Source organism: Staurois parvus, unplaced genomic scaffold (assembly GCF_062004578.1).
Source record: "Staurois parvus isolate SC_StPar_1 unplaced genomic scaffold, SC_StPar_1.0 ptg000860l, whole genome shotgun sequence".
NCBI lineage: Eukaryota > Metazoa > Chordata > Amphibia > Anura > Ranidae > Staurois > Staurois parvus.
The window spans coordinates 1,799,950-1,824,253 of record NW_028318656.1 but is presented as its reverse complement, the minus strand read 5'-3'; the positions used below and the strand labels follow the sequence as shown (position 1 = coordinate 1,824,253).

Here is a 24,304-nt window from a genome sequence, read left to right as displayed (position 1 = left end):
TCCCCCTCCCAGCACAAATCCCCTTTCCTACGATAAATCCCCCCTAATTCCCCCTCCCAGCACTAATCCCCTGTCCTACGATAAATCCACCCTTAGCAGAAATCCTGCCTTTTGACCCAAATTCCCCTTCCCCCCCATCCCTCATCCTAGCACTAATTCTATCCTCAAAATCTTCCCCCACCATAACTCAAATCACCCCACCCCCTTCCTAGCATAAATCCTCCCCCCCTCAAATGTTATCTGCTGTATGGAGGAGTGCTGTTCTGATGACAGGAGTGGGAAGAGTACAGCACAGCTCCCACCGCCTGGCTCTCTGCCGCTGTTATTTCTCCGGCAGCCCACCCTAGCACCCCCCTAGATCCGGCCATGTCGAAAGGTCTTGTTGGGAAATTTCGTTTTAATCAGCGCTGCCGCCAATCAGGAGTCCCCGCTGTCAGAATACAGTAGCGAAGAAGGGAGGATTCCCGCCTCCACCTCCAATGCGTTTGTCCTTTGTCTAAAAGTAAAGTGCAGCGCTAAAGAAAACAAAAAACAAAATAAATTTTGTTTTTGTTTTTGTTTTCTTTAGCGCTGCACTTTACTTTTATATTTATGTGAGGAATCTTTTGGTTGTCCTATGTGTTTCAGCTGCTCGTCCTTTAAAGCGCTCACTTATTTTCTTTGATTTACACGTTTGTCCTTTGTCGTTCAGCCAGTATGGCCAGCTTAAACTTCATCCATGTCCAGCCTTCCATAAAGGTTGCTGCAAAGCAGAAACAGAAACAGTCCAACATCGATGTCATAATGGAAGATCTTCATCCTTGGATTACCGCTATGATGAGCACGTAATATGTCCAAAATCGATATCTTTTCACATTTGTCGTCCAAATCGATATATATGTCTTCACCAACCACTTTTATATAAATCATTTCCTTTTTCATTTTCTTGATTTTCCCGTGTGTGCTCACTATGACACCTCTCTTAAATAGATCTTTGGCCGTGTATTTAGTCATATCTTCTGTATAATGGATCCTTGGAACCTTTCCAGCAAAGCCTGACTTTTCACCCAGCAAGTCGTCCACACAGTTTTTCCTATACTTCTTGTACAGGTCTATGATGCCCTTCATATCTTCACAGGTGTCTTTGACATCAGCTAACGCCTGCTCGTTGATTTTCACCTCAGCTGCTCTTCTCTCACGAAGTTCGTGTTTCCCTTTGATTTCATTGCGAATTAGGTTGGTGACTTCTTCGTAGCATGTCGCCTCTGTGAAATAACCGGCTTTTTGCAAAATCTGCAGGTTTGCGGTGACGGTTTTTGTTACAGATTCCTGAGAGGCATCATCTTGATTTTCAGTTGAACAGGATTCTTCCTGTTCATTTGCACCTTTAGTGTCGGTGGGAGTTGTGCTTTCTATTACAATCTCCTCTTTCTCCTCCTTCTCCTCCTCCTTCTTTTCTTCCTTCTCCTCCTCCTTCTTTTCTTCCTTATCCTCCTTCTTCTTCTCCTCCTTCTCCTTCTTCTCCTCCTTCTCCTCCTTCTCCTTCTTCTTCTCCTTCTCCTCCTCCTCCTCCTTCTCTTTCTTCTCCTCCTCCTTCTCTTCCTTCTCCTTCTCCTCCTTCTCCTCCTCCTCCTTCTCCTCCTTCTCTTCCTTCTCCTCCTCCTCCTCCTCCTCCTCCTCCTTCTCCTTCTCCTTCTCCTCCTTCTCCTTCTCCTTCTCCTCTTCCTCCTTCTTTTCCTGTTCGAGCGTCAGAATCTCTTGGAGTTTTTGTTCAGGTGTCTTAGCCATAAGTTGTAGGACCAAATTCATGGTGGAAACCTTGGCTTTCTCTGTTTCACCATCCAAATTCTCCAGTGGAGGTAATTTGCTGTATAAAGATAGCGGGATGTTAGTTATTTTCCTTATCTTGTTATAGGCAGCTCCATGAGTGGCCTCAAGCTCGTTAAGTGGAGGGACCGGTCCAATACCCTTATACATTTGGTACACAATGTCCGCGGTTGGCGAATGTCCGCAGTCGCAAAATACAGCCTTCTCATACATAGAAAGCAGAGTATGTGTATAGATGATGTCCCCTGCATGTATGATTATCTGGGGAGTCTGTATTGCGTCAGCGTACTTGGTAAAGCCAAATTTTTTCTCTGGTTCTATAGTGTTCAGAACTTGCTTAAAGAAACTCCCGAGCTTTTGGGAGGTTTTCTTGATATAGTTGTCCAATCCAGGCGCTTGATCTGTGTTGGCAGAGAAGGGATGCATGGTCATGCAGAAGATTGAAGATATGAACAATAAGTTGTTCCTCTGGTTTGAAAATTCACCTACATACATGTCAAATTTATCCGGTTCCACTATGGCTGTGTGGAGGTACTGAGAAAGGAAATAGCCAACAGACTCCGACAGTAAATCTTCACCTACCATTGGAAACTTGCTTAGCAAAGATTGTTGGAGGACTTTGGTTAGGTATCTCAGCCCATAAGGAATCTTGTTCACAGATGAGAATATGTCCTGTAGGAATGTGTCCGTCAGGGCATATACATCAATTTTATGGCTGAATAGTTTTCGCTTTTTTTTCTCTAGCTTGGTACGCTTCTTGTGTTTAGAGTCTGGATAGGTCAGTCTATCATCGATTCTCAAGGTGTCCATTATTCCCCGAGTCAGCGCGTTCACTACGGGATTGTACTTTGCTTTCTGGGTGTAAAAATATTTGATGACCTTTAGAATCTGTGATTTTCCCTGAAATATGTCCTGAACGCTAGCAATTTTGGTTTCCACTTCTTTACGAAGAGCAAATTCCATCAATTTCACGAAATAGTACTCTTCTCGTGGAGTTTTGCCGTAGTTGTAGAGCTGGAGGAGCAGTCTGCTTGTAAATGTGATAATATCACTATAGGATGGCAGCTGGTCCATGAGTCTGGTCAGGTAAGCTGGATCCGTCTGCAGATAGTAGAAGAGGTGTTCATAGGACTCCAGCCTCTCACTTCTCTTCCTGTCCTCGCGAGCCTCCTGTCTATGCTTGGCTATGGCCTCTTTAACTTGCTCCTTATTGCTAGGCTTTAGTTTTTTGAATCTGGAGACGAGATCCTGTTGAGTGATATTTTCTTTCACTAAAGCTGCGATTTCTCTGTCCAAGTTGTCCATCTCACACCTCTGTTCATTGAGGGTTTTAGAATGAGACGTTAATTCCACGTTCAATGTGTTCATCCGCAGCTGCAGATTGAAGTTTGGGTCATGGGGGCTCAAGCATTTAGAAAACTGGATGACCGAGCTCGGCGATGGGTTTTCACTATGCATGAAATCGTGGAATCGCTGTTGTTCCAAGCTTCTTCTGGCCCATGACTGAAGTTTTATAACGATTTCACGATGCCGCTCCTCTAACCTTTCTCTCTCAAGTCTTTCATCTTCAGTCTCCTTCACCACTTCGTCTTTCTTCTGTTCCTCCGTCTCTTTGAGTTTAATGTCTTCATTCGTCGTCTTTGGCTGATCTTCCTCTGCAAATAATGACCTCAGCCATTTGCAGGGACTGTTGCAAAGGAAGTCCAACCTTGTCCTGGGAGATGCCCTCCCTCCTGTAGTGCGGTGGGTGTTTCTCACCATTTCTGCTATCAGATGGTAGAATACACCAAGAATTTCTATTGGTAGTAATCAGATGTCTTCAGATCAGATGTGTTCACCACAACAGTCACTTGTAGACTGAACTCTGCCTCTGCTGGCTTCTATTTTTAGCCTCTGCTCCACTGTGACAGTTTCTTTTTTGTACAAAAACTTTATTGACACAGCCTCTGCTGCGCTGTGATGACCTCATAGTAACAGTTGCACAGTTCAAACATTTTTTTTTCAACAAAACTTTATTGACACAGTGACGGCCAACTGACGCACATCATAGCCTGGAAGTGATAACTGCCAGCAGAGGAGGAATGAACACATCGCTGTATCTTCAGTATTGGGTGGAGCCGCACGTCTTGAAGATCCATTTGGGAAACACTTTGTCTTTTGGACATTATACAAATGTTACACTTGTGTGGGGTGTTTATTAGGGTGTTTTTTTTCTGGGTGGAGTAATTGAGAATCACAATGGATTTGCTGGATGCTCGCATGGAGTGCAATGTCTTTGGAAGGCGACCACATATATGGGGTGTTTATAATTTTCAGTTTTGGGTGGAGTGATTGAGAATCAGGATGGATTTGTTGGATATTCGCTTATATTGCAATGTCTTTGGAAGGTGATCACATTTATGGGTTGTTTTATTGTTTTCAATTTTGGGTGGAGCGATTGAGAACCAAGATGAGTTTGTTGAATTTTCACAGGGAATGCAATGTCTTTTGAATGTGACCAAATAAATGCAGTGTTTAATTCCCTTCAGTTTTACATGGAGCGATTATCAAGATAGATGTAATATTATTATTATCCAGGATTTCTATAGCGCCAACGGTTTGCTCCGCCCTGTACATTATAGTGGGGACAATACAGTAACAAGATTTATTGGATTTTCACAGGGATTGCAATGTCTTTGAATGCAACCAAATATGTGGCGTGTTTTAATAGTTTCAGTGTTGGGCGGAGCCATTGAGAATCACAATCTATTAGATGGATTGCAGTGTCTTTGGCGGGAGCACGTAAATGGGGTGTTTACGTTTTTGTAGTTTCATTTTAATGTGGAGCGATTGAGAATCAAGCAGGGTTGATTGGATTTTCACATGGATCACATTGTGTTTTGAAGCTGATCACATGGTGTGTTTGTTTTTATTAGTTTTGGGTGGAGCGATTGAATATCAAGATGGATTTGTTGGATATGCACATGGCTTGCAATGTCTTTGGAAGGCGACCACATCTATGAGATGTTTAATGAACATTTTTAATAGTTTTGGGGGAGCTGTTGAGAATCCTTCCAATTATGGGTGGAGTGCAGTGATGATACATTGGGTGATATATAATGATGGGTGGAGTACACACTGTACAGGGGAGGTTCACAGTCCCCCCCCCCCCCCCCCCTCCTCCTGTGGGATGTGCACATGCCCCATCTCCGGATCTCACGGGGGAACGATCGGGGGGGAATAAGCAGAGCGCCAAGCCATTGTCATTGGCTCCTTACCCTGATTGGTGATTAGTTGTCTCCAAGGGACACAGCTCACCACAGATCACCGCGCTGCGTTCCCCAGGGGGCTGTGCACGAGCGACATGACCAGGAGGTCCTCCCGGCCATCACCGTGCCGTTCCACTTTCATTACAAATACAACAAGGCAGCTCCGTGTTACTATACAGAGGGACCCCAACAATGGAGTGTGACAGTTATAGAGGCTCCTCTCCTGGACTGAAATGGCTTCCTCTGATTTCACACTGCACACTGTGAGCTGCTTACAATGTGCATTACAAGTGTCATCACGTCAGATAGAGCCCGCCTCATTCCTGGCTAGAGGATATCCAGCATGATTTATCGCTTTCCTCCTCAGCCTCACTGGGCTGTCCCTTCCATTTATTGGATGTAAAGTGTTTGTAAACCCCAACATATACCCAGTGAAGTGACTGTCCTCAGGTGGTACACAGAGATGAAACAGATCCTCCTGTATAGGTTGTACCTGTTTATCTGTAGTCTTCTCTTCTCTACATCTGTTCAAAGTTCTTAATTGATAAATGTTGTCTGAGCGTTCAGAAAAAATGGGGCGTAGAGCTGAAGTTACACTCTGCAGAGCTCAGTGAGGAGAGCTGATTAGAGGGAAGAGACGCCCCCCCTTTCCCCCACATACACAGCTCACAGGAACAGAGCTGAGGTTGTCATTCTGCTGGAGGTCCCTCCCCATCACCATATTTTTCTTGGTGTCAGGAAAACTTGTGAGAAGTGACTGGTGCTGATAGCAGAGGAATGAAGCAGCATGCAGAAATGACCCTTACTACTCTGGATTGAGACAAGTACACCCTATAGAGGGAAATGCTTTGTTCCTTTGTCATGTCTGAGGTTTACAACCACTTTAAGTTCTTTCAATCATGGAGGCTCACCATCACGTGGGCATTACCTAGAGTGGTCTGCATGCAAATACATTCTTTCTGGGAACTCCCACTCCTCCACACTGATGTCCACCCATCAAGGCATTTATATATTTGCATAACTCCTCCCAAGATCCAGCCCCCTGTTTTCATCATAATGGAAGGCTCTTGAGAGGAGTACGGGGTGCTGTGATGTTTTCAGGAGACTACAGTCAGGTCCATAAATATTGGGACATCGACACAATTCTAACATTTTTGGTTCTATACTTCCAACACCGTTCACCTGATTTGGATGTAAATACCTCAAATTAAAGCTGACAGCCTGCAGTTAAAGCAGATCTTGTTCGTTTCATTTCAAATCCATTGTGGTGGTGTATAGAGCCAAAAATGTTAGAATTGTGTCGATGTCCCAATATTTATGGACCTGACTGTATGCACAGCACCCTTCCGGCCCCTCCCACCAGCCATGATCTGCCTGAATTGCATGAAGAAGCACAGAGACGCAGTGATGACATCACTAGATGTAAAATAAGATGTGTAATGAAAAGACAAAGGTTTCATGTAACATGTTATTAGCGTGTTATTAAGTGAGGAGGGAGGAACTAGGACAGAAAAATATACATCTATGAAACTTCAGTTTTAGCCTTTTTAGAAACTTGCTAACACCTTGTTATTGGAACCTGATTATAACTGTCATTTTATTCCCAGAATTCCCTGCTCACAGCTCTGACTTCTTACTGATTGGTGTGAAGGAGGAAGATGACCCCCCAGGAGCTGGGTGAGTGACACTCCAAAACATGTCTAGCACCAATATTGTGTTCAGTACTGTGTCTGATGGACGTCTTGTAACCACTTGTCCTCCATAAGGTTTTACCCCCTTTATGACCAGGACATTTTTTTCTATTCAGCACTGCACTACTTTAACTGGTAATTGCGCGGTCATCCAACACTGTACCTAATAAAATTTATAAAACATTTTTTTTCACACAAATAGAGCTTTCTTTCTGTGGTATTTGATCACCACTGGGTTTCTTTTTTATTATATAAACAAAAAAGGATTGAACATTTTGAAAATAAAATGATATTTTCTACTTTCTGTTCTAAAATATGTCCAATAAAATCAAATTTCTTCATAAATTTAGGCCAAAATGTATTCTGCTGCATGTCTTTGGTAAAAACAAATCCCAGTAAGTGTATATTGGTTTGTGTGACAGTACTGATGTCTGCAAACTATGGGATATGCAGCGATGGAAATAAGTTTTTTTTTCCTGCTGGTTTTGAATGTTTGCCCACTCACAAAGAAATGATCTGTCTAAAAATCGAATGTTCGGTGTATTGTAACACTGAAAGAGAGAATAGCAAGAAAAAATTCAGCAGAAATGCATGTCTAACAAATGATGACTGATCTTCATGTTCATGAGGGAAATAAGTATTTGATCCCCTTCACAAAACATGACTTAGTACTTGGTGGCAAATCCCTTGTTGGCAATCACAGAGGTCAGACGTTTCCTGGAGTTGGCCCCCAGGTTTGCACACATCTCAGGAGGGATTTTGGCCCACTCCTCTTGGCAGATCCTCTCCAAGTCATTAAGGTTTGGTGACTGACATTTTGGCAACTCAAACTTTCATCTCCCTCCACAGATTTTCTTTTTTTTTTTTTTTTTTAAATGTTTTTATTAGAAGAAAACAGACGTAACAATGCAAATACAGTTATGGATGCAAATCTGAACAAAACATAGCATGTCGCCTCCCGTTGCGCAGACGGGTCAAAGAATAAAAGGCAATACAAAATATAACAGTGTAAGACGTTATGACAACATAGTATTACAATCCAGTAAATGTACAGAGTATAGGAGAGAAGCAGGGAGATATGTTGTCTTCTGACCTATGAGCAGGATTGTATATCAAGGGAGTGTGGAGTAGTAAGAACAGCACATGATACAGCTTTAGTTCTGTTCCGTGTGTCCATGAATTGGATATGTGAGTTATATGGAGCATAGCACACCTGTTTGAAGGTCAATGCTCTGTATCGTTTATGATATAAAAATGATGATAGGAGTTGAAAACAGATGTGAGCTAGAGATCAGATAGAGAAAGGGTGGGTTAGAAAAGGGTATGTAGTATAGCGTAGTAGTAAAGGTAAGTATATAGAATAGATTGGAAGGGAAAAGAGAGAGAGAGAGAGAGAAAAAATAAATAAATAAAAAGGGGGGTGGGGGGGAGGATTTAGGATAAGGTAAAACAGTGAAGCGGAGTGTATGCTTGCGGATAAATGGCTTACTTCATGTTAAATGAGCCACAATAGAAATATAGACCTGTAGCTTAAGACGTGGTGTGTATCAAAACAGTCAACAGGGTCAAATGTGGATTAAAAATCCAAGAGACTAAGCAGATTTTCAATCAGATGAAGGTCTGGAGACTGGCTAGGCCACTCCAGTACTTCAATGTGCTTCTTCTTGAGCCACTCCTTTGGTGCCTTGACCTTGTGTTTTGGGTCATTGTCATGCTGGAACACCCATCCACGACCCATTTTCAATGCCCTTACTGAGGGAAGAAGGTTCTCACCCAAGATTTGACGGTACATTGCCCTGTCCCTTTGAAGCGGTGCCGTTGCTCTGTCCCTTTAGCAGAAAAACACCCCCAAAGCAGAATGTCTCCACCATGTTTGACAGTTGGGATGGTGTTCTTGGGGTCATAGGCAGCATTCCTCCTCCTCCAAACACGGTGAGTTGAGTTGATGCCAAGGAGCTCGATTTTGGTCTCATCTGACCACAACACTTTCAACCAGTCCTCCTCTGCATCATTCAGATGTTCAGTGGCATACTTCAGACGGGCCTGGACATGTGCTTTCTTGAGCAGAGGGACCTTGTGGGCACTGCAGGATTTCAGTCCTTGCCGGCGTAGTGTGTTACCAATTATTTTCTTGGTGACTGTGGTCCCAGCTGCCTGGAGATCATTGACAAGATCCTCACATGTAGTTCTGGGATGATTCCTGATCATTGACACTCCACGAGGTGAGATCTTGCATGGTGCACCAGACCTAGGGAGACTGACAGTTGTTTTGTGTTTCTTCCATTTGTGAATGATTGCACCAACTGTTGTCACTTTTTCACCAAGCTGCTTGCTGATAGTTTGGTAGCCCAGTCCAGCCTTGTGTAGGTCTACAATCTTGTCCCTGACATCCTTGGACAGCTCTTTGGTCTTTGCCATGGTGGAGAGTTTGGGATCTGATTGATTGCTTCTGTGGACAGGTGTCTTTTATACAGGTAACAAAATGAGATTAGCAGCACTCCCTTTAAGAGACTGCTTCTAATCTCAGCTTGTTACCTGTATGAAAGACACCTGGTAGCCAGAAATCCTGCTGAATGATAGGGGAACAAATACTTATTTCCCTCATGAACATGCAAATCAGTGCATCATTTGTTAGAAATGCATTTCTTTTGAATTTTTTGTTTCTATTCTGTCTCTCAGTGTTACAATACACCGAACATTCGATTTTTAGACCGATCATTTCTTTGTGAGTGGGCAAACATTCAAAATCAGCAGGGGATCAAATACTTATTTTCTTCACTGTATATCTGAAAATGGCTCAATCCTGATGTACTGATGGCCTCTCATTTATTGAAGCCCCTAAATGCCAAGACAGTACAAATATCCCCAAAAGACCCCTTTTTTGAAAGTGGACAGTCTGAGATATTTCATAAAATGCTTGGAAAGGTTTATTTTTTTTGTCACAGTTTTGATTAAAAAAATACAAAAATTGAAAACCTTTTTTTCCCAAAATGTTTTTTTTTTTTTTTTTTTTTACATACTGTCACTAGAGCAGTACAGTGTCATAGTATGACTGGTGTGGCGGTGATCAGGGATACTGAATGCTGACAATATGTTAATATGAACACAAAATAATGTTTTGTTCAATTTTTAAAACGTTATTTAACCATCTCAATACCGGGCACTTTTACCCCCTTCCTGCCCAGACCAATTTTCAGCTTTCAGCACTCTTACACTTTGTATGACAATTACTCAGTCATGCAACACTGGACTCAAATGACATTTTTGTTCTTTTCTTTTCACAAATAGAGCTTTCTTTTGTTTGTATTTAATCAGCAGTGGTTTTTTTTGTTTTTTTGCGCTGTAAATTAAAAAAAACCAAAAACCGTTCCCTTTATAAATTTTGCAAATAAGTAATTTTTCTTCATATATTTGGGCCAAAATGTATACTGCTACATTGCTTTGGTAAAAATAATCCCCATCGGTGTGTATTATTTGGTCTGTGTGGAAGTTATAGAGTCTACAAGCTATGGTACCGATCATTGATAATTGAACACACCTGATCACACCTGATGTACTGATGGCCTATCTCATTTCTTGTGACACTAATGCAGGCCATAGACGGTTTGTTTATCAGCCGATTTTTCGTCCAAAAATATAACATTGTTCGTTGTGTAATCCGATGTTGCCACCAATGATTTAAAAAATCGGCTGTTTTTCACGAATTTTCCAGCATGAACGATAAACGAAATGAGGAGGAACCGCAAAATTTGTCCGATGACATTGCTCCACCAACAGTGCGAACCGTCTATGGTCTGCATAACAAGCCAGGACAGTACAAATACCCCCCAAATGACCCCTTTTTGGAAAGTAGACATTCCAAGGTATTTAGTAAGATGCATGGTGAGTTTTTTGAACCTGTGATTTTTTTCCCACAATTCTTTGGAAAATGAAGAAAGTAAATAAAATGTGTTTTTTTTCCACACAACTGTTATATGAGCAGGTTATTCCTCTCACATGGCATATGCATACTCGCAGCTTCACCACAAAACACATTCTGCTGCTCCTCCTGAGTATGGGGATACCACACTTGTAAGACTTTTCCAGCCACTGCACTACTGGTGGGTGCCTGCTGCTCCTCAGATCTCTTGAACCTCTTTGTTTGGACTCTCTCCTCACAATCTGTTGCTGACCCACTGCTTTCAATGGGCTCATACTCAAAATCTGAGTCTGACAAAGAGAGTTCTCGCTACTCTCATCTCATCCGCCGACAGATATTGAGCACTGGTCAACTGTGACAGATGTGGCTTTGACCCTGGTAGGTTGTGAAAGATGTTGATCACTGGTACAGAAGTTGATGAGTACTGGTACACTGTGACAGATGTGGATCACTGGTGCAGATGTGGATTTTACACTGGTACACGTGAGAGATGTGGATGACCACTAGTACACCATGATGGATGTGGATCACTGATATTGTGTGACAGATGTGGATCACAGGCACTATAACAGATGAGAATTACAGATGTGGATCACAGCTATGGTGACAGATGTGGGTTAAGGGTATGTTGACAGATATGGATCACTGGCACTGTGACTGATTTGGATCACTGGCATTGTGACAGATGTCAATCACTGGCACTGTGACAGATGTGGATCACTGGTACTGTGACAGATGTGGATCACTGGTACAGTGACCGATGTGGATAATTGGTACGGTGACCGATGTGGATAATTGGTACGGTGACCGATGTGGACCACAGGTACGGTGACCAATGTGGCTCACTGGTTCTTCAGGGACGTATATACTGCGAGGCAAATAAGGCGTTTGCCTAGGGCGGTTATTTTTAGGGGTGCAGCACTGCTCCCTGGAAGCAGGGACCTTTTGAGCAGCGGTGGACAGAGCCATGCAGGGCTGCCATCAGAGGGGTACCACCGGTGCTCTTGCAGTGTCCCGGACAGCAGGAGGATCGATGTGGGGCGTGGAGGAGGGTAGTTGCAGAACGATGCTTGTGTATCTCTCCCTCCAGCAGCTTAGGAGCCAGGACCAGGGGACCACCTGGAGCAGGGAGAGGAGAAGTGGCGGAGATGAAAGAGCTGGGAGGAGCTGAGCTGTGTTGTGTTCTGTGGGCTCTCCCTCCTGTCGTGTTTTCCATCCAGCACATTATACACTGACAGATCGTGTGGGACTGCACACACCTCCTCCCCTTCCCCCTTCCTGCTGGGAGATCAGCAGCCCTAGGAGGAGGTGTGTGTGTGTTCAGTCCCATAGGATCTGAGACAGAGAGGGGGGGGGGGGGGAGAGAGGGAAGAGATAGAGGGAATAGAGGGAGAAAGAGAAGAGAGAGAGGAGAGGGAAGAGAGAGAAGAGGGAGGGAGAGAATCATATATACATACACACACTTATTGACTTTCTCTCTTATTGGGGGTGGGGTGCAACATTTTTGTGTTGCCTAGGGCAGCACAAAATCTAAATACACCACTGGGGTACTGTGACAGATGTGGACCACGGGCACGGTGACAGATGTGGACCACGGGCACGGTGACAGATGTGGACCACGGGCACGGTGACAGATGTGGACCACGGGCACGGTGACAGATGTGGACCACGGGCACGGTGACAGATGTTGACCACGGGCACGGTGACAGATGTTGACCACGGGCACGGTGACAGATGTTGACCACGGACACGGTGACAGATGTGGATCATTGGCACTGGGATAGATGTGGATCACAGATGTGGACCACTGGCACAGTGACAGATGTGGCCCACGGTTATGGTGACAGATGTGGATCACGGGCACTGGGACAGATGTGGATCACAGATATGAATCACGGGTATGTTGACAGATGTGGACCACTGGCACGGTGACAAATGTTGCCCACGGTTATGGTGACAGATGTGGATCACTTGCACTGGGACAAATGTGGATCACAGATATGGATCACGGGCACAGTGACAGATGAGGGCCAAGGGTACGGTGACAGATATGGATCACTAGCACTGGGACAGATGTGGATCACAGATGGTACTGTGACAAGGTGATGTGCTTGTTTGTACTCGCTGATCGGCTCTGCTTCTCCTCACTCACTGGCTCTGTGTGAGAAGAGGCAGAGCCGTTGAACTGACATCACATGACGGCTGTGATTGGATATGGCCGTCATGTGATCAGAAGGGCCAATCAGAGGCCCTGAACATACACTCAGAACAACAAAGCTCCCACCTGGCCGTTTATGTGCAGTTGCTGGGTGGAAAGTGGTTAAATATATTTTTTTAATTTACTATTTTTTTTTTTTTAAACTCTGTCTTCAGAGTAGTTCAGTGTCATCTTAGTGATACTATACTTCTCTGGCCAGGTGATCAGAGATGGTTTTTTTTTTTTTTTTTTTAATCAATTTGATTGCTTCTCGTAGTGGCCGGTTACCAGGATGTGCAATCCACTGTGTCCGCCAAGGGAGCGGCGCGCCAATGCGCATATGCTAAGTGACGTACAAGTACACTCTCTCACAGATGCCATTTCTGGGTGTGGGGGGGGGGGGGGATGCTAATCAAACTCTGCAGATGCGGCCACCCAGGCTGGACCTTAAGAGGCCCCTTGTACTGATTTCCTACCTCTTCTGGATCTTGGGAAAACCGCACCACTGGCAAACCAATAAGTGTCCACATCACACGAGCAGTGACATGGACACCCAAAGAAGGACCCCACTTCCTGTAATCTGGATTCTCTAGTCTCAAGAAAAGATTCAGGGCGAGAGAATCATGTGACTGCGGCTTTAGATGAGTAAAAAGGGCCAGCGGTCAGTCAGAGGGGTATGGTGGAGATAGGTAGAGCCTAGAGATCAGCTTTATTTCTCATTATATTTAAGGATCATTCCATGTGACATTGAACAGTTATAATAAGTTACTGACAGCCATTTCTTCCTGCAGATTGTATGAACTGTGAAGCGTTGGCAGTCAGTGACCTCCACAATACTCCAACCATGAAGAGAGAGAACACATCGCCACCAAAGCTGCTCGCCAAAACGGTAACAAAGTAACTCCCCCATCCATCCGTGTCTCCATGCTTTATTTTGCAGAGAAATCACTTTGAAAAACACCTCCTGGCATTTCTGGTCATATCCATCCTGAGTAAGGGAAGATGATTGTATAGCATTTACTTCTTGGAATCCATCTGTACTTAACTCCCTTAACCGTGTGCTTAGCTGAGAAAAGCCCTCCTCCCCTCCTAAAAACTCCTGCAGGATGTGTGACATTGTAAATGTCATCTACTGACCGGGCCAAGCCTTTATCTGAGTCTCAGGGAACTCTACAGGTCATTTAGACCCCACACCCCGCCAAGACCTCCATGGACACAGAGCTTCATCTCAGTCAAGGGACTGTAGGAGCTACAGAACTGTGCTAAAGTTTTAGGCTGTCAAGTGCACCACTTTTTCCTGTCTAGAGTCATCAACCAGCAGAACTGGAACATTGACCTACAGAGCACTGATGTACCCAGTGTGTGTACTGTTTCCAAAGCTACAGATGGTAGTTGGCAGGATTCGAACCTGCGTGGGGAAATCCCAATGGATTTAGAATCCATCGCCTTAACCGCTCGGCCACAACTACTATGTTTTTAATTTTGAATAAACAATCTACACAATGCACACAGAATCAAAACTAAAGGGGTTAAATGTCCCTTCTCCTTTGTTTACATTCATCTGTCAGCCAGCTGACAGCTAAATGAGCCGGGCAGGGATGAGTCAAGGGTTGTAAGTGCCTCTGTAACAACCTACACAAAACTGTGACGTATGTGCATTTTAAATGTAGTTTTGGTGCATTTTCTGTGTAAGTCTCGGGACTTGTCAGGACAAGGTCATCTACCTCTCATGGCAGACATAATCTATTCCCCCCCATGTGTGAGCATCATGTCTCAGCATAACACCCTCTCCCTTACAAATTAAGCAGTGGTCAGCAAGCTCACCGCCTAAGCAAAAATATCCTCTGCAAGCAAAAATTCTCCCCAAACAAAAATGCAAAAATGTATCCTCCTCCCACTCCAAATTCCCCTCTTAAAACAGATCTTTGCCCCTCAATCTCACCTCCTAGCTTTAATCACCCCAATTCCTCCCTTCTAGCAAAAATAATTTAGCCCTCCTTGCACATATCCTTTTTTTCCCTTCAAATTTTCCATGCTAGCACAATTCCTCACTTCTAAATCCTCCCGCTCAGCACAAATCCTCACCCCCAAATCTTCCATCAGCAAAAATCCGTCTATGTCCTTGTAACAAAGACCCAAGGGGTGTTTTTACTTCTTTTTTTCGTGGATTAATAGAGGTACTTTGTATCCCATATTCACATATTGTTAAATAGATATTCCAGATTCCAATATGCCCCCCACCCATAGGCCCCTTGTAACCACCGGGTCAGTGTTATGAAGAAGAGGCCCTACAAGGGTCAACAATTATGTGACCATTGTGATTGGTTGGATTGGCAATGATCACATAAACGGAAGCCGGTCCCGCCGGCAACCGATGTTTTCACAGGACCGAGAGCTGTTTTTGGCGCAGAAACATTGCCCACCCAGCAGCTCATATGCGTTAAAGCCCAGCTTTTTGCCGACGCAACTATTGGTTACTAGAGGGCAAAGGGGTTAAATGACCCTTCTCCTTTGTTTACATTCATCTGTCAGCCAGCTGACAGCTAAATGAGCCGGGCGGGGATGTAAGGATGCCAGCAGGTGCCTCTTTAAACACCTACACAAAACTCGTACGTATGTGTATTTTAAATACATTTTTGGTGCATTTTCTGTGTAAATCTGTGGGGCCAAAAAAGAGCAACAACAGCAGCAAAGTAGCACTGGTACCTTTTCCAAAAGTGCAGTGCTGTTGCGCTGAATAGAAAGACTTGTCATTTGTCCCAGACTTGCTGGCACAGTCCCTTTTTCAGTCATCCGTCCCACCCCTTCCATCTCTCAGGCTGTGTCCCTCTGAGCAAGGCGGCAGCTACACTTTCAGTATGTGTACAGCCTTGTCAGGCTGTTGTGTTAGCATTTGGGTGGGCAGGTGGGGGCGTTAAAACTGCTACTCAGATGCTTGTTTTTACTACTGCCTGTGTGAAAGAGCTCTTTGGGGTCAATCACAGGTTGTACTTTCATACCAGCTGCACTCCTTTCTCCCTGTACTGACTTTGTGCCATTGTAAACTCTGATGAATCAGCAGGGCAGTGTACAAGAGTCAGTAAGGCAGAGGACAGGGGTCAGCAGAGCAGGGAACAAGGGCTATGGGGGCAGAAGACAAGGGTCAGCACGGCAGGGTACAGGGGTCAGCACCGCAGGGTACAGGGAGTTAGCAGGTAAGAGGACGGGTTAGCAGAGAAGAGGATAAGGTCACTTCTGGCAGAGCACTCAACAGAGCTCCTCATTCCATCCCCGCACTGCAGACAATCTGGGCACTTGGCCAGTGGTGTATTTAGGTTTTTTGCTGCCCTAGGTAACACAAAAATCAGACCTTCCCCCAGACATTCCTCCCCCGCAGAGATTCTGACAGTGACCAACACCCTTGACCCCCCACCCACCCACCCAAGAGAGCCTTCCACTAACACCACTCCACCCCCCCCCAGCTCATTGTGAATAACGGAACCATCTTCTTGATCCATTTTACTCATGAGCATAGGTTATGTCTCTATAGAGACAATGGCCTTATCCCAGACTATCACTGAGCTGTTGGTCCACTTCTGTTGTAGAGGTGACGTGATGGCACAGCTCATTGTGAATGACTACACTGTGTGAGTAGCCAAATTAATCTCTTATAGGGTATCCATCAAAGTCCCCAGATAGATAATTAATCCTGATGTAGTCCAGAGGAGGAAGAAAGTTACATAACAAACATATATGAATGGTGATGTCTTCACCTCCCTCCGGTACCCGAAGAGCCAAGGGCACCATCCAGAGGAGGACACATAATCTCCCTCGTACATCAAGAAAGGTCTGGCTCATACACAGGCCAAGTAGGCATATCTTTGTGAAACAGAAGGCATATTGGTGAGCAAGTCCTGAAGTATGGACAGTTCCAAGTTATCAAGGCAGAGCAAAGGTAGGATTGTTGGTAATTATCGTAACAGCATCAAGATCAAAGTCCCTGAGAGACCTCTAGGTGTGAAATAGGCCTTTTTTTGACTGATTTCACCGGTACAACCGGCTGCCTCAGAGGTAGGCTCAAAACTGTTTGTTTTTTTTAAATGATATGTTTTTAAGATATTTTTTTAAGGCCCATTTACCGCAGCAAAGGGCATGACGCTCTCCTCCGTGAAGACTGGGTAGACTGCAGCCTGACGGTACGGAGATGTTGTTTCCCAAGGTGAAGGTTCATTTATCACAGTATTGCGCTCTGACATTCTGCTCTGATCTGGCCATGAATAAAACACTTTCTGCAATACTTGGGCTGTCCAGGGTAAAACAGAAAGCCCCATCTGTATCCGAGCTGTGAAGGAGTACTGCAACTAGCAAAGATGGATGCTAGGTGGCAGGGACTGCCTATGTCCCTGTAACAAAGACCCAAGGGATGTTTTTACTTGGGCACATTCCGCCGGCTACCGATTGCTTGTTTTGGACCAAGAGCTGTTTTTGGCGCATAAACATTGCCCCCCAGCAACTCTTATGCTGCAAAGTCCCGCTTTTTGCTGCCACATATGTGGGTTACTAGGGCATAAAGGGCCTTAACATCCATCTCCTTCGTTTACATTCACGTGTCAGTCAGCTGTCAGCTTAATGAGCAGGGCAGGGATGAGTCACTGGTTGTTAGATGCCATCGGGTGTCTCCTTAACACCCTACAGAAAACTCTGCCAAAAATCCACTAAAAATGCATGTATGTGTCCACCCCAGCACAGATCCCCTCCCCAGTCCAATTCCCCTACCCATCCCCCCTCCCATTACAGATCCTCACCCCCCATATCCCCCCTCCCATTACAGATCCTCACCCCCCAAATCCCCCCTCCCATTACAGATCCTCACCCCCCAAATCCCCCCTCCCATTACAGATCCTCACCCCCCAAATCCCCCCTCCCATCACAAATCCCCCACCTATTCTAAATCCCCTCCACAACCCCCATCTTAACCCAGATTACCCCAACCCTGCCCAGCTCAATTCCTCACACCCAAATGTTATCTGCTGTATGGAGGAGCACTGTGGAGAGAGCACAGCCCACACCTCCTTCAGACTGTCTGCTCCTGTCATTTCTCCTGTGGAGACTTTCACTTTACTGTTCAATGTGCCAGGCTGTCTCCCCTTGTGCCGGCCCTGAGTGTGGGGATGAGGAGAGGAGCTCAGCAAGGCAGGCACAATGTCCATAGGAAGGCCGAGCGGGAGGTAACAACAAAATTCTGGGGGGTGCAACCCACATCAGCACCCTTCTAGATCCAGCCATGTCGAATGGTGTCGTTTGGAAATGTTGTTTCAATCAGTGCTGCAGCCAATCAGGAGTCCCCGTTGTCAGAATACAATAGCACAAAGGGGAGGATTCTCACCTCCACCTCACATGTCTTCGGTTTTTGGCATTCAGACAGCACAGCCAGCTTAAACTTCAGCTATTTGCTGCAAAAAAAATCTAAAAAAAAGAAAACAACTTAAGCTTTAAACGTTTGTTAACCTTCCATAACGGTTCCTGCAAATCTCATACAGAAACATTCCCACATCGATTTTGTAATGGAAAATGTTCATGATTGGATAATCGCTGTGATTAGCATGCAGCAGTTGGCCAATTGGGAGGTCTTGACCTTTGTTGCCTAATCTGACTTGGAAGTGATCATCAACAGCTTTTACACAAATGACATCTCTTTTCATTTGCCTGACTTCCCCCGGTGTGTTCACTATGATCCCTTTCTTAAATAACTCTTTGGCAGTGTATGTAGTTGAATCTTCTGTAAAATAGATCTTGTGGATCTCTCCATCAATGCCTGAGTGTTCAGAGAGCAGGATGTCCATACAGCTTTTCTTATACTTCTTGTGCATGTCTATGGAGTCCTCCAGTAATGCACACGTCTCCTCCAGATCAGCTAATACCTGCTGGTTGATTGTTATCTCAGATTTTCTTTTCTCTAGCAGGTTCTCTTTCCCTTTGATTTCTTCAGTAATTAGGTTGATGATCTCTTGGTGGCTGTTTGCCTCTGTGAAGTACCCGGCTTTGTGTAAAGTCTGCAGGTTTGCAGCCAGAAGGTGTTTTTGACATTCCCGGGAGGTGTCACGGTCTTTATTTGGACGGGATTTTTCCTCTTTATGTGCACCTTCAGTACTGTAGGAAGTTCTGCCTCCTATTGCCGTATCCTGATCCTTTTCCTGTGCTGGCGAGGTAGGTGTCAGGATCTCTAGGAGTTTTTCTTCGGTCTCCTTACCCATTAGTTCCAGGACTAGTTTTATGGTGGAAACCTTCACATTCTCCAGTTCAATATCCAAATCTTCCAGTGGAGAAAATTTGCTGCTTAAATATAACGAGATTGTAGGACTTTTCTTTGTGTCATCATACACAGCTGCCTGAGTGTCCACAAGATCCTTAAGGAGAGGGACGGGTCCAATATCCTTGTATACTCGGTACACAATGTCTGTGATTGGCCAATGTCCTAGGTCGCAAAATACAACATTCTTGTATTCAGAAAGCAGAGAATGTGTGTAGATGATATCCTTCGCAGGCATGTTTATCACAGGAGTCTGTATAGCGTCGACGTACTTGGAAAAGCTGAAGTTGTCCTCTGGATCTGGAGTGTTCAGAAGTTTGCTGAAGAATCCCCTGAGCTTTGGGGAGGTGATTCTGATGTAGTCGTCTGCTCCAGGTCCAAGAAGTGTTTCAGCAGGAAGGAATTGCATGGTCAGGCGGGTGATTGAAGACATGAGCTTGAGGTTCTTGCTCAGGATTGAACCTAAATACTTCTCTCTCTCAATCATACCAAATAGATCTGGCCTCTCTATGGCTGGCTGGAGGTACTGAGAGAAGAAATAGCCGACAGTCTTCAACACTAAATCTTCACCAACCTCCGGAAACTTTTTTAGCAAAGATTGTTGTAGGACTTTTGTAAGGTATCTGAGCCCATAAGGAATCCTGTCCACAGATGAGAGTATGGCCTGTAGGAATTTGTTTGTGATGTCATATAAAGCCGTGTTTTCATCATCGATGCATCTTCCTTGTAGTCCTTTCCTTGCTTTGAATGGTTTGGTTGTAATGGAAGGCTGGTCTGCAGGCTCCCCTAGATAGGTGGGCAGTGTATATTCAGTGCTGGATGTGGTCAGTATTGCTGGAACCAGCGCCATGACTAGGGGAATGTACTTTGCTTCCTGGGTGTAAAAATAGATGATTAGCTTTAAAATCGTTGATTTCCCCTCCAATATGTCCTGAATGACATGGATTTTGTTCTCCACTTCCTTCCAAAGAGCAAATTCCATCAGTTTGATGAAATAGTACTCTGCGCGTGGATTGTGGCCGTGGTCATAGAGATGGAAGAGCAGTCTGTCCGTAAATGTTAGAATATCCTGATCGTACGTCAGCTGGTCCATGAGTCTGGTCAGGTAAGCTGGATCCGTCTGCAGATAGTAGAAGAGGTGTTCATAGGACTCCAGCCTCTTTCTTCTCTTTCTGGCCTCATTAGCCTCCTGTCTATGCCCGGTGATGGCCTCTTTAATTTTCTGCCTATTGCTAGGCTTTAGTCTTTTGAATCTGGATTGCAGATCCTGTTGAGCCATATTGCCCTTTACTAAAGCTGCGATGTCTTTGTCTAAGGTTCTCAGCTCCTCCTTATATCCATAGAAGGTTTTACATTTAGACGTGATATCCACCTTCAACTGATTCAGCCACAACTGCATATCGAAGGTGGGGTCATGGGGGCTCAGGCATTGAGAGAACTGGATGACCGCGCTCACAGATGGATTTGTATTTGTCATGAAATCCAGGTATCGCTGTCGGGCCAAGCCTCTTCTGACGCACGACTGAAATTTTACAATGATTTCACCACGACGCTGCTCTGATCTCTCTCTCTGAAGTTTTTCATTCCGTTCATTCGTCTTTTTGGGTTCGTTGTCTTTATTCGTCTTCTTGGGTTCGGTAACCTTTGGATCTTTCTTTGTAAAGAATGACCTCAGCCAATTGCTGAGCCTTCCATTCCAAAGGAAGTCCAACCTTGTCCTGGGAGATGCCCTCCCTCCTGTAGTGCGGTGGGTGTTTCTCACCATTTCTGCTATCAGATGGTAGAATACACCAAGAATTTCTATTGGTAGTAATCAGAGGTCTTCAGATCAGATGTGTTCACCACAACAGTCACTTGTAGACTAAACTCTGCCTCTGCTGGCTTCTATTTATAGCCTCTGCTCCACTGTGACAATTGGTTTTTTTGTACAAAAACTTTATTGACACAGCCTCTGCTGCACTGTGATGACCTCATAGTTACAGTTGCACAGTTCAAACATTTTTTTTCAACAAAACTTTATTGACACAGTGACAGCCAACTGACACATCATGGCCTGGAAGTGATAACTGCCAGCAGAGAAGGAATGAACACATCGCTGTATCTTCAGTATTGGGTGGAGCCGCACGTCTTGAAGATCCGTTTGATAAACACTTTGTCTTTTGGACATTCTACAAATGTGACACTTGTGTGGGGTGTTTATTAGGGTTTTTTTGGGTGAAGCTATTGAGAATCACGATGGAATCGCTGGATACTCGCATGGATTGCAATGTCTTCGGAAGGCGAATATATATATGGGGGGTGGGTTTTTAATTTTCAGTTTTGGGTGGAGTGATTGAGAATCAGTATGGATTTGTTGGATATTCATAGGGAATGCAATGTCTTTGTAAGGTAATCACATATATGGGGAATCACAATAGATTTGCTGGATATTCACGTATATTGCAATGTCTTTGGAAGGTGATCACATTTATGGGTTGTTTTATTGTTTTCAATTTTGGGTGGAGTGATTATCACAATGGATTTGCTGTATATGCACATGGCTTGCAATGTCTTTGGAAGGCAACCACATCTATGAGATGTTTAATGAACCTTTTTAATGGTTTCAGTTTTGGGGGAGCTGCTGAGAATCTTTCCAATTTTGGGTGGAGTGCAGTGATGATGTATTGGGGGGTATATAATGATGGGTGGAGTACACACTGTACAGGGGAGGTTCACAGTCTCCCCCCTCCTCCTCCTCTCGTGGGATGTGCACATGCCCCATCTCCGGATCTCACAGAGGAACGATCGGGGGGGAATAAGCAGAGAGCCAAGCCATTGTCATTGTCTCCTTACCCTGATTGGTGATTGGTTGTCTCCAAGGGACACAGCTCACCACAGATCACCGCGCTGTGTGCCCCAGGAGGCTGTGCACGAGCGACATGACCAGTCCAGTCCCGGCCATCACCGTGCCGTTCCACTTTCATTACAAATACAACAAGGCAGCTCCGTGTTACTATACAGAGGGACCCCAACAATGGAGTGTGACAGTTATAGAGGCTCCTCTCCTGGACTGAAATGGCTTCCTCTGATTTCACACTGCACACTGTGAGCTGCTTACAATGTGCATTACAAGTGTCATCACGTCAGATAGAGCCCGCCTCATTCCTGGCTAGAGGATATCCAGCATGATTTATCGCTTTCCTCCTCAGCCTCCCTGGGCTGTCCTTCCATTTATTGGATGTAAAGTGTTTGTAAACCCCAACATATACCCAGTGAAGTGACTGTCCTCAGGTGGTACACAGAGATGAAACAGATCCTCCTGTATAGGTTGTACCTGTTTATCTTTAGTCTCTTCTCTACATCTGTTCAAAGTTCTTAATTGGTAAAGCTTGTCTGAGCGTTCAGAAAAAATGGGGCATAGAGCTGAAGTTACACTCTGCAGAGCTCAGTGAGGAGAGCTGATTGGAGGGAAGAGACGCCCCCCCTTTCCCCCACATACACAGCTCACAGGAACAGAGCTGAGGTTGTCATTCTGCTGGAGGTCCCTCCCCATCACTATATTTTTCTTGGTGTCAGGAAAACTTGTGAGAAGTGACTGGTGCTGATAGCAGAGGAATGAAGCAGCATGCAGAAATGACCCTTAGTGCTCTGGATTGAGACAAGTACACCCTATAGAGGGAAATGCTTTGTTCCTTTGTCATGTCTGAGGTTTACAACCACTTTAAGTTCTTTCAATCATGGAGGCTCACCATCACGTGGGCATTACCTAGAGTGGTCTGCATGCAAATACATTCTTTCTGGGAACTCCCACTCCTCCACACTGATGTCCACCCATCAAGGCATTTATATATTTGCATAACTCCTCCCAAGATCCAGCCCCCTGTTTTCATCATAATGGAAGAATCTTGCGAGGAGTACGGGGTGTTGTGATGTTTTCAGGAAGCTATGCACAGCACCCTGCCGGCCCCTCCCACCAGCCATGATCTGCCTGAATTGCATGAAGAAGCACAGAGACACAGTGATGACATCACTAGATGTAAAATAAGATGTGTAATGAAAAGACAAAGGTTTCATGTAACATGTTATTAGCGTGTTATTAAGTGAGGAGGGAGGAACTAGGACAGAAAATATACATCTATGAAACTTCAGTTTTAGCCTTTTTAGAAACTTGCTGACACCTTGTTATTGGAACCTGAATTATAACTGTCATTTTATTCCCAGAATTCCCTGCTCACAGCTCTGACTTCCTATAGATAGGTGTGAAGGAGGAAGATGACCCCCAGGAGCTGGGTGAGTGACACTCCAAAACATGTCTAGCACCAATATTGTGTTCAGTACTGTGTCTGATGGACGTCTTGTAACCACTTGCCCTCCATAAGGTTTTACCCCCTTCATGCCCGTGACATTTTGTGCTTTTCAGCACTGCACTACTTCAACTGGTAATTGTGTGGTCATGCAACACTGTACCAAATACAATCTAATACATTTTTCTTTCACACAAATAGAGCTTTCTTTTGCTGGTATTTGATCACCACTGGGTTTATTTTTTATTATGTAAACAAAAAAAGATTGAACATTTTGAAAATAAAATTATATTTTCTACTTTCTGTTCTAAAACATGTGCAATGAAATCAAACTTCTTCATAATTGTTGGCCAAAATGTATCCTGCTAAGTCTTTAGTAAAAACAAATCCCAGTAAGTGTATATTGGTTTGTGTGACAGTTCTGGTGTCTACAAACTATGGGATATATATGTGAAAATGGCTCAATCCTGATGTACTGACGGCCTCTCATTTATTGATCTTTAAATGCCAGGACAGTACAAATATCCCCCAAATGATCCCTTTTTTTGAAAGTGGACAGTCTGAGGTATTTTAGTAAAATGCACAGAAAGTTTAAATTTTTTTTTTGTCACAATTTTGAAATTTTTAATACATTTTTTTTTCACGTTTTTTCTTTTACATACTGTCACTAGAACAGTACAGTGTCATAATATGATTGGTGATTCTGTACTTCTCTGGTGAGGTGATCAGAGATTTTTTTTTTTTACACTTTGATTGCTGTTACAATGATGATCACTGTAACAACAATGTTTTGAACTATCATGATTTGGTTACATTCATAACAGATGTGCTTAGTATTGTGATCACATGTTACATATAAGGTGCTGTGATT

At 44.3% G+C, this 24,304-nt stretch overlaps 2 protein-coding genes across 2 annotated transcripts; both read right to left on the bottom strand.

The window, feature by feature from the left end:
• Positions 1-705: 705 nt before the first annotated feature.
• On the bottom strand, positions 706-3,567 carry LOC149443298 (ras GTPase-activating-like protein IQGAP1). The gene is made up of 2 exons (XM_089655692.1): positions 1,798-3,567; positions 706-1,308 (listed from the first exon to the last, which is right to left on the bottom strand). Exons 1-2 carry the CDS (start codon positions 3,565-3,567, stop codon positions 706-708), a joined length of 2,373 nt encoding a protein of 790 aa, XP_089511818.1.
• A 14,765-nt stretch (positions 3,568-18,332) lies between these two features.
• On the bottom strand, positions 18,333-20,915 carry LOC149443297 (ras GTPase-activating-like protein IQGAP1). Its single transcript, XM_089655691.1, has one exon. The coding sequence runs from the start codon at positions 20,913-20,915 to the stop codon at positions 18,333-18,335; it is 2,583 nt and encodes an 860-aa protein (XP_089511817.1).
• Between the last annotated feature and the right edge of the window lie 3,389 nt (positions 20,916-24,304).

Coding starts and splice junctions, on each gene's coding strand:
- LOC149443298 (XM_089655692.1), bottom strand. CDS start 3,567: ATGGTGAGAAACACCCACCGCACTACAGGAGGGAGGGCATCTCCCAGG. Junction 1,309..1,797: donor GTGAAACAGAGAAAGCCAAG/GTTTCCACCATG, acceptor GATGCCTCTCAG/GAATCTGTAACAAAAACCGT.
- LOC149443297 (XM_089655691.1), bottom strand. CDS start 20,915: ATGGTGAGAAACACCCACCGCACTACAGGAGGGAGGGCATCTCCCAGG.